Genomic DNA, 20,546 nt, shown 5'->3' with positions numbered 1-20,546 from the left:
AACCCCACTATTTATAACCAAAATCATTAGTGCATGGAGGCAGCCCCCTCCCAAACATTTCATTAGCATTAAAACACAATGACATAATATTTTTTATGGTAGTGCAAGGAGGTGCAAAGTAAACACACTTATTTAAACAAAACTTTAATAAAATCAGAATGGGACTCATTAAATCTTGCATGCAGCAAAAGAACAAACATATTTTTACTCATTATAATTTCAGTACAACATATCTCAACAAACTTTAAACAAAATTCTACAATACAGAAACTGTGACTTAAAAAACAAACAAACATCAAATAGATGCAACTTCAGTTTTACTGTGTGTGTATCCAGGGCATTCACACAATATGACACATTTACAGTTCATAAAGAACAACCGTGGCAACAAAAATGTATTTGTTTTGGTGTGACGACATAAAACACACGTGACAACAATACTTGAGAAAATAACAAGCACATAGCAAGTCCCTGTAACTACTACCTGCGATGTGACAAGTATTTGCCAGTTATGTGACCTGACCCATCACAGCCTGGTACGGGGCATCTAGAAGCAGAATTAATGTCAACTGCTAACCAGGGGCCTAATTCATTAAACTCTCACAACTCTGCCATCTCACAGTGCAATGCAAAAAGACTTGCAAAGAGGATGCTTTGTTGTCTAGCAGAGCCTAAGAGACCTTTGTGAATTAGGCCCCTGGTTCAGATATTATTATTTAATTTTTTTTTTATGCTGAACCTAAATTTGTCTTTGTCGAACTTTACCCCTATAGTCCATCCATGCTCCTACGAAAATATTTTTAGTAAATAATTTCAGTTTAGATTGATGTAAAAAAAAACAGAAGGAAAAGTGTTTTGGAATATATTAGTTTTAGGTGCAATTTTAGACAACAATCGGGTTAGATATAAATAACTTGGTAGTAAATTTCATAGTATAAAAAAGGCGTTTCCCTGTCGGATGGACTATAGATTCAGATAACACTATCTATTATTATTTCCAATTCAAGGAAGAACCAGACACCTAAAATCTCTAGCATAGTTGGACCTACAGCAGGGCTTGAAACAGGAAGTAAAATATGGCCTGCTGTTAAACTGTTTTAGATAGCAGGCCAAAAGAAATATGTGCTGGTAAAAAAACAAATATGACAGCCTGGAGTGAGGGGAGGGTTTGTTAAGTTTTGTTTTGTTTAATGACACCACTAGAGCACTGATTTATTAATCATCGGCTATTAGATGTCAAACATTTGGTCATTTTGACAGTTTTAGAGAGAAAACCTGCTACATTTTTCCATTAGTAGCAAGGGATCTTTTATATTCAACATCCCACAGACATGATAGCACATACCACACCATTTGATATACCAGTCGTGGTGGTTGGAATGAGAAATAGGGAAAGTTTGAGATAGCGTGTGAAAAATTAGATCCTCTGATGTGTATTTTTGAGTAGCAGATGAGATCATCTTAAAAATTAAAAAATGACCTGTGATATTTGAAAATGACCTGTGACCTGTGATATCTGAAAATGACCTGTGATATTTGAATGGTTTTTAGCAGGTGAAGTTTCATTTCATCTCGTAGGTATAAAAAATGGAACAGATGAAATAATCATCATCAACAAAACAAACTTTAACTTATTTAATTAAAGTTCAAACATATCTGCAAAAGCTTGAAGTAAGTAAGGAATGTTTTCTATTTATGAAACACTCAACACATTTTAATTATGGTTACATGGTACCGGACATGTGGTTAAGGACCACACAAATAATGAGCGAGGAAACCTGCTGCTGCCACACAATGGGTTACTCTTTACGATTAACAGCGAGGAGTCTTTTATATGCAGCATCTCACAGGCAGGCCTTTGTTACACCAATTATGATGAACTGGCAGGAAGGAGAAACAGCCCAATGGGCCCACTACAGGGATTGATCCTAGATCGACTACACATCAGATTAGCACTTTACCACTGGGCTACATCCCGCCCCACCATGGACATGAAGGAAGGAAATGTTTTATTTAACAACGCACTCAACACATTTTATTTACGGTTATATGGCGTCGGACATATGGTTAAGGACCACACGGATATTGAGGGAGGAAACCCGCTGTCGCCACTTCATGGGTTACTCTTTTCGATTAGCAGCAAGGGATTTTTTATATGCACCACCCCATAGACAGGATAGCACATACCACGGCCATTGATGTACCAGTCGCACCATGGACATGAAGTCCAACATTTGACAGAGAATACCCACACAGAGCAAAACAATTACAGCATCAAATTCTTTCTTTTTTTAATGGCAAATCTGATGATGCCAACTGATGACCAACAAAAAGGTCAAGGGTATGATATTTAAAACTAATGAAAGGAACAAGGGTGGATACTGGACATATTTTAGGGAGGGGACTAAGAACAAAAGGACACATGGACAAACACCATGAAAAGGGCACTTAAATGAAAATTGTAAATACACTGCTGAAAAAAGAGCCATTTTTTTCTTCTCCTTTTAGGGGTAGGGGGGGGGGGGGGGGGTGGGGTGGGTAAGTGGGGGATGTTTCCTATAGTCCCCTACACTGAATGTAAAAAAAAAAGTTTTATATTATTTACCAAATATTAAAAACTAAATTTCAAAAGAAAACCAAACTTTACTGTAAAGTTTCATCAGAAAAAAAAAAGTTTTACATTATTTAAGAGAGATTAAAAACAAAATTTCATAACCAAAACCCACCATAAAGGCTCATCAGAAAAAGTTATATACTAACACACAATGACAACGCAAAACAGATATTTTTCAATATTTTGTTGTGATTAATGAAAAATATATTTATTGGACTTAAAATAACAATTTATGAGAGGAAGCCATTGATTGGTACTTTTGTCTGGGTTTTAATCCTGGTTTTGTTCTTGTTACACATACAATAGCAGAAACACACAAAATGGTGAGAAATGCGTTCACTACATGCTCAATCATGCTGCATGCAATGCACGTGAAATACCAGTATGTGGACACATAAAAGTCAAGTAACGGTGTCATATTCCTCGTCACATTAAGAATGCCACGACTCAGAGAACAACAAAGGGAGCGAGTGTTGGGCATGGTTCAAGGGGGGACTTCGCAAAGCCAAGTTGCTAAGTCCTTCCGAGTCCATCCATCAACTATTGGACGACTTGTTGAATGGCATCAACAGACTGGGAGTATCCGTGATCGACCTCGACCTGGTCAACGTCCAGATTTGACACCACCACCTCCGTGACCGGTTTAGAACTGCAACGATGACAACAAGCAACAACATGATAGGATGTCATGGAAGGCATATCCATCCGATGACGGTCGCCCATACAACGGTAACATCATGACACCGCAACATCATGCTCCGAGACTACAGTTTGCTCTCCAGAATGGTAATCATCCACCAGCCTTTTACCAGAGCATTGTTTTCTCAGATGAGTCCCGTTTCTCTGTCTCCTTTGCCGATGGAAGAGCATGTGTGTACTGGAGACTCCATGAACGGTTCACCGACGGATGTGTGAGGAAACGTGATCAGTTTGGCGGCAATTGTCTGATGGTATGGGGGCAATCAACTGTGATTTCAGGAGTGATCTCATCATTGTCCACAATGCCCTTACAGCCCAGCATTATGTTGACGTTATTCTAAGACCAGTTCTCCAGCCACTTTTGCGCCGTCACCGAAGACCAGGAGGCCCGTCCACATACTGCACGAATGACCTAGGCATTCCTGCAACAAGCCGGTATCACTGTTATGAATTGGCCTGCCGTTTCACAGGATTTGAACCCAATTGAACACATGTGGGATGAGTTAGGATGTCGTGTACGTCACCGCCAGCCACCACCGCGTAACTTCGCTGAGCTTGCACAGGCGTTGCAGGATGAGTGGAGGAACATTCATGTGGCTTCTTTGAGATGTTTGTGCCAATCCTTTCCCCGTCATCTTCATGCATGCTCACGGGCCAGTGGTGGACACACCAAATACTGACCGTGATATTGGGGGGGTTTGATCTTTTTGATTACGAATGCAACTCGATTACTGATGATAACTGGCCATGTTTCCATGTGAATGTATCTCATGAATACCAGTCATTAATGTCATATTACATTATCCATCAATTCATTAATAGTTTGTCGTTATTTGCAATGAAAAGTTGTTTTTGCGTTTTCATTGTGTGTCAGTATATATTACTGAACAGAAAGAAAGAAAGAAATGTTTTATTTAACGACGCACACAACACATTTTATTTACGGTTATATGGCGTTAGATATATGGTTAAGGACCACACAGATCTTGAGAGGAAACCCGCTGTCGCCACTACATGGGCTACTCTTTCCGATTAGCAGCAAGGGATCTTTTATTTGCGCTTCCCACAGGCAGGACAGCATAAACCATGGCCTTTGTTGAACCAGTTATGGATCACTGGTCGGTGCAAGTGGTTTACACCTACCCATTGAGCCTTGCGGAGCACTCACTCAGGGTTTGGAGTCGGTATGTGGATTAAAAATCCCATGCCTCGACTGGGATCTGAACCCAGTACCTACCAGCTTGTAAACCGATGGCCTAACCACGACGCCACTGAGCCCGGTTATATTACTGAACAGAGATTAAAAACAAAATTTCACAACCAAAACCCACCGTAAAGGCTCATCAGACAAAGTTATATATTACGGAACAAAGATTGAAAACTAAATTTCATAACCAAAACCCACCGTAAAGGCTCATCTGATTCCTTTTTATCCAATTCTTTACCCAGAATCCTCCTCAACTTGGCTGCTCTTGGGCACCCAGACAAACTGCGGTGAGATGCGTAGTTTCCTGTCACATGTCCAGACCCATCACAACCAGGAGTGGGACACCTGCGATTCACAAGTGCGTGGAAAGAAACACAACATGTCACAAAGACCAACATCTACAAACACTGCCCTATCAACAAAATGCACAATGGTAGAGGGCGGACTGCAAAAAATCCACCATTAATCATGTGAACAGTTAGCAAAATGCACAGGGAGTGTTTGAAAAACAAAACAATTGTGACAAGTTATTAATTATGCCAAAACGTATTAATATTTGTTACAAGTTCAAACAATATGATATGATTAAAGATAATGATCATGATCTGATATTTATTAATGATGAGAGATGATTTTAATGTTGATGGGTAAAAAAAACAAGAAAACAAAAAACAATGATATAAGTTCATGCAAACATTAGCAAAGCAAAACTAGATACTAAAAAAATTCCATTACTAAACTTTAACAATGATGCTGAGAGAAACCACTCCATGTAAAGTTGAAAAAAAAAAGTTCTACAAATACCATACATGTTCCCACAAAATGCTATATTAAAAACATCTCCAAACAGCTTTGCTTTATAGTTTAGACAGTAGTAATTTAAACCTTATAAATCAAGACCTTTAACAAAATTAGTCATTTTAACATTTCTTTTAACATAATCTTACAATAATTATTAGTAATTATAAAGAAAGATGAAGTGTTTGCCCCCAATTAAAACAAGTATACTGGAATATGCTTCCCACCCTGTCAAATAGCATGCAATTTTCTGTTTCCAGGTAAAAAATATTATTACTGCAATATAAAGACTCCATGCAAAAATAAAATGATAAGAACAAAACGAAATAACAAATGCATGCAAGCAAGTTTCAAAAGTCAGTTCCAGATCAGTTTAAATAGTATTAGATAATGTGCAATAAGAACTGTCAGTTTTATCAGTTTGTTATACAGTGAAACCCCTCTAAACCGGACACCCTTGGGACCAAGTAAAATGTCCGCTTTTAAGAGGTATCCGGTTTAGAGAGGTTAAGTTCTTTATACTGATTTTTTTTAAAAGGACAGTGAAAAATGTCTGGTTATGAGGGAATTCCGGTTTACAGAGGGTCCGGTTTTGAGAGGTTTCACTGTATTATCAGACTTTTGTACACACCCACTGATTATAACACCATGCGTTATTTATGATAACACACAACAATACCATGTGTTATCCATTTAAAGACATCTGACTGGCTACTCCAAGGTGAAGACCTGGTTGTCACATCCAAATTTTGTTTTCGAGGTTACATATATTTAAGAAATACCACACTTATGTCTGTGTCGTTATTTAAAAATGTATACTGTATTTAGAACTGTCAGTTTCAGATCAATTTGTAGAATTCAATAAGATCATCTGTATTTAGAATGTGTATTGGGTTGAATTTAATGTTACTGTTTTGTGACATATGCTTTAAAAGCCGAGATGGTAAATTAATGTTAACAAGTCTCTGACATTTAGTTAAATCCTATTTAATATTACAATCAGAAATTTGAAATCATAATACACTGGTTAAAGGTGGACTCAGTTTCAAACTCTTATCACATTGCCAATGTCTTTTAGGTTACAATTTTTATTTTTAGTAACAGTGACCTTGACGTTTAATGTTGAGATGTAAAATGTAATGATCCTATTCCTACATGTGAAGTTTCATGAAAATCAGACGAGAAATTAAGTCAAGATTTCCATTTTTAATAACAGTGACATTGATCTTTGACACATTGAGGCATAACATGTACTGATTCAATATATCATGATTTTATTCTTATATGTGAATTTTCATGAAAACCAGATGAGAAATGAAGTATGTAGAGGGGTTATTTCTATATTTAGTATCAGTAAACTTGACCTTGACACAGAGGTAAAACCTCAACTTGTTCAAGGTGACATGATCCTATTCCTACATTTATATATAAGATATTTCATGAAAATTAGATAAGAAATGAAGCTGGTGAAGGGGCGATATTTTAATTTTAATTTTTTAGTAAGTGACCCTGACCGTTGACAAGTCTGCATATTATTAGCCAATAAATATTAGGGACAACTCATAGCTGCAAACTGCAATTCTGATTTAGCACACACTGTTGGCAATGCATTTTTGTCAGTACAAACCATGCAGCATTAGCAAAATACTCTGAAATATCTAACCTGTGACTTTACTACATACGCAGTCACTGAAGAACATTTTCTTTATCATCTAGAGGCTTTTGATCCAGCACTGACCTGTTTGAATACTTAAGCAAAACTGAACAATAGACATGAACAAAACTTTTAAACACTCAACAACAAAGAATTTTTTGTAACTACAACAAAAACATAAAATAAAATAAAGAAATTAAATTAAGGTATATGGTCCTCTAACCTGTTTTGTCTAAAACTTATGTTTTTGCTTGAAATTATTGGGGGGGGGGGGGGGGGAGAGTTGATGATGGTTCACCAGGGCTGTAGCTAGCAGGGGGGAGGGGAGGCAAAGGGGGCAGTTGCACCCCCCCAAAAAAATTTAAATCCGGAAAGCATTATAGAAACTTAAAGAAAATTCTCTTCTTAACTGTTTAAGGAATTTTAGACTATTAACTACTCAGTTGCCCCCCAAAACAAAAAATCCTAGCTACAGCCCTGTTCACATGCAGAGATTTAGATCAGGTTTTTTTTGGTTTATTCTGAGCACAGCTAGGTCTTTGTAGATCAACAAGGTTATTAACAGCTGTTGATGGGTTAAAAAAATCCAAAAGTGTTTTTAATGCAGTGATTTTGAGGTTTAATGTCTTCAGGTTAGCATGCTGTACTTAATTTAGTTGTGATTGTTTTGGGTATACTTATTTTGGGGCACAGCGTTTATTGCCCTGACCGTTGGTGCAATCTAAAGCCCTGTCATCACAAACTTGTTTGGCACTGGACAACCTAAATTGTTAAAACATTATCTGGAAACAATCTTGACAATTAAAACAAATGTATACCGATTGGAAAAAAAAAATCACACGAATAATAACAGCAAATAAAGACTGCAACCAAAACCTTGAATTCAGTGTCAGAAGTTGACTGTTAATGAAAGTCAGTTTGACACTACTGGCATTCAGCCAATACACCGCAACTGGTATATCAAAGACCGTAGTATGTGCTCTCCTGTCTGTGGGATGGTACATATAAAACGGATTCTAGATTTTCACAAAAATCCACAAGCCATGGGATCGGTAGTTTAAAAATGTACTTGCCATTATTAAAAATGCACTAGCCCTACTTCAAATAAATACAATTTTACTAATAGTAATAATCAGATATGTCACCTAAAGAGGAAGATTGAGCTTAAAAATCCTTAGATTGGGGTGGAAAGAGGAAGCAGGATATTCATATTTACAAAATATGTAAATTATGCAGCATTTGACAAGGGTTTTTTTCCACTAGCCATCAGGCTAGTTATAGTAATTATTTACTAGCCCAACACTGAATATCACTAGCCATGGGAGTGGGGCTACTATAATCTAGAAGCCTTGTATAAAAGATCCCTTGCTACTAATGGAAAAATGTAGCGGGTTTCCTCTCTATGACTGTCAAAATTACCATATGTTTGGCATTCAATAGCCGATAATTAATAAATCAATGTACTCTGGTGGTGTCGTTAAACAAAACAAATTTTACTACTGACATTGAATACCACACTGCAGTATGAAATACAGCCATTACTACGCTAGTAGTGAATTCAATTTACTACTGACATTGAATACCACACTGCAGTATGAAATACAGCCATTACTATGCTAGTAGTGAATTCATTTACTACTGACATTGAATACAACACTGCAGTATGAAATACAGCCATTACTACGCTAGTAGTGAATTCAATTTACTACCGACATTGAATACCACACTGCAGTATGAAATACAGCCATTACTACGCTAGTAGTGAATTCAATTTACTACCGACACTGAATACCACACTTGCAGTATGAAATACAGCCATTACTACGCTAGTAGTGAATTCAATTTACTACCGGCATTGAATACCACACTGCAGTATGAAATACAGCCATTACTAAGCTGGTAGTGAATTCAATTTACTACTGACATTGAATACCACACTGCAGTATGAAATACAGCCATTACTACGCTAGTAGTAAATTAAATTGGTGTAGAATTCCATGTGTTCCCTTATTTCTTTCCATCAGACTGAGTATATTTCCAAAATGTATTATAGAATACCCAGGGCCATAAAAACGTCACGAAGACACTGTCTTAGACTTCTTAAAACTACAACCAAGAACACACCAGGCATAGTTAAACTGACCCTGGGTTCGTCTAATATTTTCCTTTAATTATTTTTACACCAATACCAAATAGACTTTAGATTTAATTATGTACAGATACATTTGGTTGTTCTAAATCAAACTTCAACATATGTTTTCAAATATTACTTATTTGTACCAATTCAATCATTGGTTTGAAAATTTCTGTTACCCACTGTTAAAGCTAAGTAACATTTGAATAATTGGCCCTTTATGTTATAAAATAAATATTCAAGAGACTGTAAATTTTGAACCAAAAGTACCTGTATGTTTTTAGAGGACCATGTACCTTTTAAGCAAGAGAACTCAAAAGTACAAAAATTGAAAAATTAAAATAGAAATAATAACAACAAATGTCAACAGAAGATGGTATAATTAATCATGCAAACAATACACTGAAATCTGAAACAAAATGAACTAAAGCAAAAATAACATAAATCATGCATAAATTATTGACACCAAAAAATGAAATAAAAATGACAACAAATAGAGCAACTGAATTGATTAGGCTGAGAACTGACTGCAGAAGTTACTGCGAGACTGCTCACTTACTTCTGTTCAACCTGACTGGCCGTTACCATGGCGCGATCGGCCATGGGGCAGCCTGACAGACTGCGATGAGACGAGTAATTACCGGTCACGTGACCTGAACCATCGCAGCCAGGAGTGGGGCATGACAGAAGTTCGCGACCCGCCTCCCTCTTAGGAGAGAGTGGGTCGTCAAACACACTGAATCCAGATTCGGGGCTCTCACGGCTGTTAACGGAAATATAAGGTGACGTTCAAGTTTCAAATTACACACAAAACGATTTTATGTAACGATTTATGCTAAATTATACATGGTTTACTTGAACAGAATTTATTAACGTGTTAAAAATCATAGTAGTGTGATATATGTACATATAAAATGACACCAAAAATTGGCTGTTAACGGAAATATACGGCAACATTCAAGTTTTAAATTACACACACAACCCGTTTTATGTAATGATTTATGCTAAATTATACATGGTTTACTTGAACAGAATTTATTAACATTAAAAATCAAAGTAGTGTGATATATGTACATATAAAATGACACACAAAAAACCATCAAGCCACATGAAAAAACCCAGAGAAAAGGATGATAAACAATGATACAATGAATGTGTTAAATCTGTTAGCCACATATTCATTGGCTAAATTATATAATGATTAACCAATGGAAACTTTGAGATCATAGTATGTAATCATGTCTTTCAAATATTGTAAGAATGAAGAGAAAAATAAACACGACAGCTAGATGACTGTATATATGCTTTATTTTCATAATACGAGTACTCAACAATATAGACTATACAAAACATGGTATAAAAGTTCAGTATGACAACATGGTACATACACAAAAGAGGAAGAAAAAATGAACTGCCTCAAAACATGACTCCAGAGTCATTTGTAAAGGAATGGATTAATGAATGTCTAACGAAGCCCCAACACAAAAATACACATCAGCCATTTGTAAAAGTTTCTTATTTCCGTAACATTATTGTATGAACACTATATATAAATCAAGCATCGAAAAACTTAATGAAATTAACGAAGTATTCCTGTCAGTGTTTAACATACAAGCATAAACTATTGCAAGTCTAAAAACAGAAGCAGCTAATATCGCTAGTTCTCCACTAAAGATTCTTTTTAACCTGACCATTTCGATTACATTTTCTAAAGGTTCTTTTCTTTTCCACCTGATCACCTCCCATTAATGTTACCAGTAATCACTATACAGTTCACAACTATGGGTTTTAATTTTTTTTAAATAAGTATAAACTGTGAATCTTTCTTGCCCCCAAAGAGCTGTATGTCATTAATGTTATGGTGTTCTATTTAACTTTATATTATTTCCCATTACTAGCAACCCTCGACTATGTGATTGCTTAGTCCTACTCTAAATTAACACAAGTAGCTTTTGTCTTCTCTTGTCATAATTTTGTTTTAATGTTTACATTAACTTAATGTTCAAGCATGCTGTTCTAGGCACACAATTCAGCTAATAATTAATAATTAAAGTTATTACAGGGGTGCAGAAAAGTACTTACAGGAGTGCAGAAAAGTACTTAATATCTACTTGTCAAATATATGTAAAAATAATTACGACAGATCAGTTTTAAAATATGGAATCAACTGTTCAAATAAAAATACATTTTTTTAATCTACTATTTTACAAACAAAAGTTGCAATTTAAAACAAAAACTTATGTTAACCTCATTATTAACATGTTTTCAGTAAAATACTGGATGGTCATTTGAAGTGAAATGTTTTGGGGTGGGGGGGTTTCATAAAATTATAATATTATTCTGTGATGTGGACTGACAAGACTACTGAAAATTCTGGTGGACAAGTAAATTTTGGTTGGTACTGGTCTATCAAGACTAGCCAGATATTTCCCATTTCAGCACCCCTGTGTCATAGTGGCCTTACACTTCCCCCACTATGTCCCATTCCTCTTTTAATAATTCCCATGTTTTATGTTTAATTTTAAAATAGCCTTGACCCTATCAATCGACATTTGTTTAGGATATAACTGGTAGCTAGCAATTGTTTTGCATGCGACGCGCAACTGTTCTAATTTTTTCTCAAATATTGTCCACCTATTCTTAAAGAAGATATGTTCGTTTAATGGTACCCCAGCACAATTTAATCTTGAGCTATCATCAGTAAGTATTTAAACATTTCTGATACTTCATCTGAAGAAGGAAGGAAATGTTTTATTTAACGATGCACTCAACACATTTTATTTATGGTTATATGGGATCGGACATATGGTTAAGAACCACACAGATATTAAGGGATGAAACCCACTGTCACCACTTCATGGGCTATTCTTTTTGATTAGCAGCAAGGGATCTTTTATATGCACCATCCCATAGACAGGATAGCACATACCATGGCCTTTGATGTACCAGTTGTGGTGTCATCTAAAGAAACAACAGTACTAGTGAGGTACTAACAAACCCAGAAGAAAGTTTGTTTTATTTAACGACACCACTAGAGCACATTGATTTATTAATAATCAGCTATTGGGTGTCAAATATTTGGTAATTTTGACATATAGTCTTAGAGAGGAAACCCGCTACATTTTTCCATTAGTAGCCAAGGGATCTTTTATATGCACCATCCCAGACAGGATAGCACATACCACAGAGGTACATGAAACGCCCGTCAGTAGTTTGATAGAGAAATACACACATTAATGAATGCGTTACAAAAATGACTGGATTATAATTGAAAAATTTGGAAAGGAAACCACCTATGCCTTTTTAGATTCAGCCAAAGTATGTGAAACTAGTCAACCATAACAAGTTAAATTATTATAATTTGCAAATGAGTGGCATACATCATTGAAAATAATAAATTTAAAGTTTTACCAATAAATGTCTTAATATTTCTGTTCATAAGTGCCATATTAATAAATAAATATAGAATTATTATTAAGAGAAATAAAATTATTTTTAACATCAAATTTTACAAAACAAAACGTTCATGTTCTACTTTGAAATGTGTATCCTTGATACAAACATATGCTGCCTAGACCTATAAAGTTTATGTAAGACACTGCAAACCATTTTTTCATTGAATCACCATTATTATCAGGTGTCTAGAAACATAGAAACCGACTGTATATTATAGAAGTATTATCAGACATACTTACAATGAATTAAAAAACAAACATTTATTAGATCTATCGTAATGTTAATTTTGTTTCTACAAGATGTATTATGTGAAATGTTGTATTTTAAAATAACTACTCATTTAATTGTTACTTTTTACCATCCATTACCAGAAGAGATGCTCTTTCTTTGATAAACTTTGGGGGTGGGGATGTTACATACAAGCTAAAACCATACACATAAATGGGTCTTCTTTGGAAAAAGGGCCAATTCAGTGTTACGAAATGAAAAAAAAAAAAAAGTTCCTTAAATAAAATACATTTTTTTCCTCTGGAATCTTGGGAAATATGTCTGGTTAAAGAAATAGGCCTATAGTCAGCTGTGTATTTTAGTTAGCTGTGTATTTTAGTTAACTAAACTTTTATTTTAATAAAATGTCAACTTTGTGACAGTGTGGTAACTGTTTTATAATACATTTAATCATGCATAACTTGTCGACATTAGTACTTATATTAGTTATTGCCCATATAAACCTCATAATTTCTGTATTTCTTCTTATCTAAATATCTAATCACCCTCATCCTCTCCACACACGCCCAATTACCTGGGCTGGTTTGAACATTTCAACATCCGAGCAAATGTCTAGAAAATGTTTTTATCAATTGTTTTATATGTTGAAACCTTTTCTTTTTTTCTTGTTATGAAATATATTCACCAAACTGAATTCAAATTTGTATTAGCAGAGTGACAAACAACTAAGAAAACCCTGCTATGAGCTCCATCAAATGGAATTAACACTAAAAGATGTTGAGTTCATTACCAAGAAACAACACTGTTCTCTTCCTCATAAAAACGGTACACGATGTCTCATAAAAACAGTGCCGAATGTCTCATTATAAACAGTGCACTCTATCTTTAGCACTGTACAATCTCCAGTTTTGAATTCTAATATTTACATCCAGAGAATAACAAAACAAAAAACAAAATATCTTTTTTAAATGTTTTAAAAATGTTTTCAACCATTATGTGAACCTACCCACTGCCAGGAGACGTGATGCCGTTTTCCTGTGAAATGATCCTGGCATTCGCAGCGTTGGCCAGCGCTGCATTCACGCTGAGTGTCTTGCTAACGGGCTGTGGGATATTCAGCGTTGTGCCACTGCGACTCAACAACAGACTGGCACTGGCACTAGCAGGCCTTGGCGGATGGGCCACATCCGTCATCACTGGCACGTTCTGACTCACTTTCGGTTTCAAAATATCGGGCGACTTTCTATTCAAGATAGATGCCGAATTGGAATTTGAACTAGTACTTGAGTTTGAGTTTGATGAAGGGTCGTAACGATACTGAGGCTTATAATGAGGACGCCGACTTAAAATATTCGGCCTCTCCGGGGCGAAATCTCTCGGTTTCGGAGGCAGAACCAAAACTTTGGGTTTAGTGGGAGGCTCTGCAGCTTCCTGATGTGTACGATTGTATTTTTCAAGTTCTTTCGCAAGATTGTTTCTTGGAGTCGCTTGTGACACAGATGAGCCAAATCCAAAAGTGTTTAGATCTAGTTGTTTGGTGAGTATCATCGGGCGCAGAACGCGATCGGACGAGGAACCACCTGTAAAGACAGGACAATAAATGAAACAAAGATGATATAAAACTTGAATACTTTTCAACAAAAGAAAAATTTGTGTAAAATATTGAATAACTTTATGTTTTAAAGTTAAAGTTTGTGTTGTTTAACGGCAACATTAGAGATCATACGTAGATTCATTAATCATCGGCTATTGGAAACCCGCGACATTTTTTCATTAGTAGCAAGAGATCTTTTATATGCACCATCCCACAGACAGGAAAGCACATACCACTGCTTTTGATATACCAACGTGGTGCACTGGATGAAATGACAAATAGTCCAATGGGCCCACTGACGGGGATCGATCCCAAACTGACCGCGCATCAGGCAAGCGCTTTATTACTGGGCTATGTCCCGCTTCTCATCTTTTAAAGTCTTTGTTGTAATATATAGTTTGACATCGAATAGCCGATGATTAATTAATCAATGTGCTCTAGTGGTGTTGTTAAAAAAAAACAAACTTTAAATTCTGTATGCAATCCTGCTTATAAAATGTTTAACTAGTTAACCTTCAAAGAATTAGTTACATGTACAATTCCAAACCTAAACAAAGAACACTTTTTTATGTTTATTTTTAATTACAATGATGTTTATTATAATTATGTTTACAATATAATAAAAGAATGATGGAGAATCCATTTGGTGTCTAACACATGGTTATTATAACACTTGATAACAGCAAGAGATCTTTTACATGTGCTTTCTAACAAATAAACATACAACATTAAATATATATACCCGGAATATTTATTTATATAACGGTCATTGGCAGGGGACCAGAAAGTATGACAGGGCTAGCCTTGGGTTTCCATTTTTGTTTGCCAAAACATTTGCTGATGTTCAATTTCTTTCCCCAATTTCAATATGTATTTGCCAACTACATTTCGGCATTTCAGTTAAAAGCTTTTTCAAAATCTCACGCTTTGATTTTAAAGTACATTATGAGTATATAATGAGTCCTCTTGCCAGATGTGAGTGAAAATTATCACAGGTGAGTAATGACAACATCCTTTTCCAACTCACTATTCAAATAAAACATTTATTTCCTGTTGATTCTACTCTATTAAAAGCAAAAGTTGCAATAAAAAGATATCTTAACATATTTACACTTCACAGGATGGCAAAAAGAAGTGATGTTGTTACAATTTTATGATACTATACTACGCTGTAGGCTTATAGATTAGTAGACATTCTGACTGACTAGTAAATTTTGCTTGATACTGTTCTGTCTGGTGGGCTAGTGGGCCATTTCCTATTTCTGCACCCCATATTTTCGAAGCTATCTTAGCTCAGACAGCTTTGAAAATCTATAGCCTATTCATTGGGCACTGATAGGGATGGGAAAAATACAATAGTGTTCCCACCAAGAAAATTCAAATTGGCGACCAATGCATCTCAAAGTGAGTGCTCTATCATTGAGTTACACCCTACCAAGGAATAAAAAAACAGAAATGTATCAATTTTAAGAGAAAACCAACAATTATATTAAACCATGTACAAGAAACACCATTATCAGTCCATCCTTAAAAAATCTATTGATCTGTTGTTACTTGTTCTATGATTTTTAACTGAAATTATTGGTAGGTTTTTTTTTTTTAAATTATTGTATTTTTAACAAGAAGAAAAAGGAAATTATGGCAGTTACAACAAATGACAATTTTTAACAATTAGCCACGACAAACAAAAATATGAACAGCAACAGCAAGAGAGAGAGAAAAAACAAGCATAAATCTGAACATTTGTTGGGTACAGTTGGTTAAATATGTAATCTTATTATTATGGTATATAATTAACTTTTAGGATCATCAAAGTAGCTTTTTTAACTTGTTGTTTCCTTGTAACATCACATAATTACCACAACGGAACATTAAGAGAAACTTGAGGTACCCTAAATAAAGTGCTACACATGTTGTCCGAGAACCCCAAATTGTAATGGTTTTTCAGTATTTTAAGTTGTGATGAAGTCACATCAATTAGAACTTTATTGGTTTTCTACCACCATAACTCTTAACTATAGTCAAGAATGTTTACTGTTTTCAACAAGAGTACCGGTGAGGTACATGATATGCCCATCAAAAGTAAAAGTAAAGTTTGTTTTATTTAACGACGCCGCTAGAGCACATTGATTTTTTATCTTATCATCGGCTATTGGACGTCAAACATATGGTCATTCTGACACTGTTTTTAGAGGAAACCCGCTGTCGCCACATAGGCTACTCTTTTTACGACAGGCAGCAAGGGATCTTTTATTTGCGCTTCCCACAGGCAGGATAGCACAAACCATGGCCTTTGTTGAACCAGTTATGGATCACTGGTCAGTGCAAGTGGTTTACACCTACCCACTGAGCCTTGCGGAGCACTCACTCAGGGTTTGGAGTCGGTATCTGGATTAAAAATCCCATGCCTCGACTGGGATCCGAACCCAGTACTTACCAGCCTGTAGACTGATGGCCTGCCATGACGCCAGTCCATCAAAAGTAGGTCATGGTGACCTAGTTATGGTAAAGCAACACACCACCATCCCAAGATGTACTTGCATGCAAAGGTTTATGATCCTATATGAACAGATGAGGCAGATATGGCCTGGCCAGGGATTTCCTTTAAAGTGTAATAATGCATAAAAAGTAGGTCATGATGACTTGGTTACAGTATGCAACACACCACCATCTTATATGAATTGATAAGAAACAAAACATTTACTAACATATGGATGAACAATGCCACATCATAATAATACGACCTGTCAAAAACAGGCATATAAAAATAGGTGGCTCTTTGAGAAATTCATTCATTTATTTCAACTTATTTTCGTGTTTATATCCAAGCACGCTGTCCTGGGCACAAACCTCAGCTATCTGGGCTGTCTGTCCAGGACAGTGGGTTAGCGGTTAGCTGTTAGTGAGAAAGAAATTGGTGTAGTGGTCTTACACCTATCCATCGAGTTGTTAAATCTCGCTCTGGGTGGGAGCCGGTACTGAACTGTAAACCCAGTACCTATTAGCCTTGTCCGATGCCGTAACCACGATGCCAGTTGATTGAGAAAGGTATGCTCTGAAGTAAAGTAAATGGCTGTGCTGACAACTAGGGAAGTATGGTATTATCAGTATAGTGATACTTTATGATTCAGATAAATAATATGTATATATTTTGATACTTCCTATCTGTATTGATGGACTCAGAAATTTCCACTGATGTGATAAAAAAAAAAAAAAAAGGGCCGGACATTATTAAATAAGTTTTACTACAATGAAGTACATTTCAATTTTTATGCTTTAAATAATAAACTTCAACTTTTTTCAGGGCTCGAACTTAAACATTTGTCTCCCACTGCAATTTTGAGCCTGCCTATGGCAACTGTTTTTAATTTAAAAGTAACATTTGCAGCAAATAAACACGACTGAAACGTTATTTTGCTGTATGTAGACATATTTCAAACGTGCAAATGTTGAATACTGGCAAATAATATAATGTACACTAAGTGTATACATTTTGTCATTGTTGAGGAGCTTTACCGACAGCACTTTTGTGCCGTCGATGATGCTCTCTACCTATGGAAATTTATCTCAATGACTGCAATTGCCGTCAGTGCAGTCGTTAAGTTCGATCCCTGTTTTTTTTAATAATTATTTTCTTAAATGCCTTCTTCAGTGGTATGTACAGGAAGCCCATATTGTGATATTATATTATGATATAAAAGTTCTCACAATACCCATCCCTAGTAAGATCATAGCCATCTTAAATCACTTGCTAGTGAACACACTGCAAGGTGTTAATGAAAGTCACACTGTGAGAACACTCCTATAAGACACGGACTGATGGTGGAGTTTGTTGGCATTTCAGAAAGTAATTTTGACCTTTTAGTTTGTATGCAATAACCAGTAAACCAAGAGCACCAGTGACCTACATGACAAACCCATTAGGAGTTCAACTAAGAAGCATACAAATTATTGAATATGCTATATGAATTTGTAAGTTAGATATGACCTGGACAAGGATTTTCTTTGATGTTCAATAATGTTTGATCTAGTTATGGTATGCAATACACAACCATTCCAAGTTGTAGCTTATTAGCATACAAGGTTTGATGATCTTATATGAATTGATACAATAGGCCACAGAAACGAAATGTTTATGGATGGACGGACGGACGGACGGACGGACGGACGGACGGACGGACGGACGGACAGACAGACAGACAGACAGACAGACAGACAGACAGACAGACAGACAGACAGACAATGTCAAAAAATAATACAACACATCAAAGATGCATGTATAAGAAATGTAATCTAATTCTATATTATATATAGTGAATTTTTTTTATTTCAATTTCATTTGTAAACTCAATTATTAATTAACCAACTGTTACCCAACAAGACTAAGGCCATCCTTTAACAATGCATTACTGTAACTGGACCCAACATTTTAGTAGTGGGTAGACCAGAAACAAATATTTAACTACAATCCAACATGCTTTTAATCAATAACTATCCATATCAGGAAGGAAGGAAATGTTTTATTTAATGACGCACTCAACACATTTTATTTACGGTTATATGGCGTCGGACATATGCTTATGGACCACACATGAGAGGAAACCCGCTGTCACCACTTCATGGGCTACTCATTTTGATTAGCAGCAAGGAATTTTTTATATGCACCATCCCAAAGACAGGGTAGTACATACCATGGCCTTTGATATGCCAGTCGTGGTGCACTGTCTGGTATGAGAAATAGTCCAATGGGCCCACCAATGGAGATTGATCCTAGACTGACTGCGCATCGAGCTAGTGCTTTACCATTGATATATATATTCAATCCCACATTACATCTTTGTACCGTGTACATTTATGAAACTATTAGTGACTGAAATTTGTCCTTCGAAATACCAAGAATTAATATATTTCTTTCTTTCTTTTTTTTCAGAATAGTAGATTTCTACTTTTTCAAAATAAGCCTACATTTTCATTTTAAATAGTTTGCAAACTGTTAATTTTTAAAACATTGCAGTTCATTACATAAACATAAATGTTGAGTCTTGTTACAGAAAACAATAAATTTTATAGTTGGCCTGGGCTATAACAAAAAAGGAAAAATGGCAGAAAAGAAAAACTGCACAGCTACAAATACGAACCTGGCTGAAAGGTCTCCTTAGCAGCTAGTTTGATGAGCTCCGCCTCGGAACAAGCCGCTAGGACCGCCCGAGACGGGTCATTGTGTTTTGGCAACACCACCAGATGGAGTCCTAATACCAAGAACCAAACAACAAAACATAATAGCAACAAATCAAACAAAACGTAAAGAAACATCAGTCGGTCGTCGGGAAATGGTTTTCCTGGCTTGTGATAATAAAACATATGAATTTGTCATAGGCCTAAATTTGGTTTTCTATCAACCTTTTGGTTATTTTCACTGACATGTCTGTTGTTATTAGTTAATATTTAGCCAAATTTTAAAAATATTTTCAATAATGATCTTACATTTGTTACTAATGTCTTAAATTTGTGTTAAGACACACTAACTGGTTTTAACTGGAGGTAGTAAAACTACCAATTTGAATTTTAAGGAGCATAAACAAAAGTGAGTAATAAGTTACAGTTTTAAGGGGTATTTCATTTAGAGGTTCTGTACTGATGTATAAAAAAAGACACTGGCTTAGCAAGGATTTTATATTGGGGTAGGGGAGGGGGCAGGCCAACCCACACAAAATTTAATAGTTAAAAAAAAAAAAAAAAACATTTGATTGGGGAGCTTTTCCCCCTGTGCCCACCCCCTGCCTATGCCACTGACAGAGGGATCATTAAAAACATCTGGTTTTGAGGAAATTCTGGTTTAAAGACAGTGGTTAACACCTACCCATTGAACCTTGTGGAGCTATAACTATCAGTGACCAATCTATATCAATTTTGTGCAATCTCTGCCCACCAAATGGTAGTCAAATATTCCCGGTTCATACAACAATAATCCTATGTTTGATGTTAAATACCTTTACATGGATTATTTCCTAGCTCCTTAAAGCAAAAACAAATCACATATTAATCACTAATACACACACTACACGAGGAAGCACGACAGCACCCCTTTCAATAATGTTCCGGTTAAATACATAATTGCTGACGGGTTTCTTCCTGTAGTGTGTGTATTACTGATTAATATGT

The 20,546-nt window shown here is 35.8% G+C and overlaps 1 protein-coding gene across 4 annotated transcripts in view; it reads right to left on the bottom strand.

Moving 5' to 3' along the window:
* LOC121376547 (myelin transcription factor 1-like) overlaps positions 1 to 20,546 on the bottom strand; it is a 49,682-nt gene that overhangs the window by 7,986 nt on the left and 21,150 nt on the right. The window contains exons 11-15 of one of the 4 annotated variants that reach the window (XM_041504456.1): positions 19,523 to 19,633; positions 13,797 to 14,370; positions 9,666 to 9,869; positions 4,719 to 4,865; positions 485 to 547 (exon numbers count right to left, since the gene is read on the bottom strand). In XM_041504456.1, coding sequence (XP_041360390.1) covers positions 485 to 547; positions 4,719 to 4,865; positions 9,666 to 9,869; positions 13,797 to 14,370; positions 19,523 to 19,633 — 1,099 coding nt within the window. The remainder of the gene's footprint in view (positions 1 to 484; positions 548 to 4,718; positions 4,866 to 9,665; positions 9,870 to 13,796; positions 14,371 to 19,522; positions 19,634 to 20,546) is intronic. The other 3 variants (XM_041504457.1, XM_041504458.1, XM_041504460.1) reach the window with 3 other exon arrangements.

Source organism: Gigantopelta aegis, chromosome 6, assembly GCF_016097555.1.
Source record: "Gigantopelta aegis isolate Gae_Host chromosome 6, Gae_host_genome, whole genome shotgun sequence".
NCBI classification, from domain to species: domain Eukaryota; kingdom Metazoa; phylum Mollusca; class Gastropoda; order Neomphalida; family Peltospiridae; genus Gigantopelta; species Gigantopelta aegis.
This window is presented reverse-complemented; position numbering and strand designations above follow the sequence as displayed.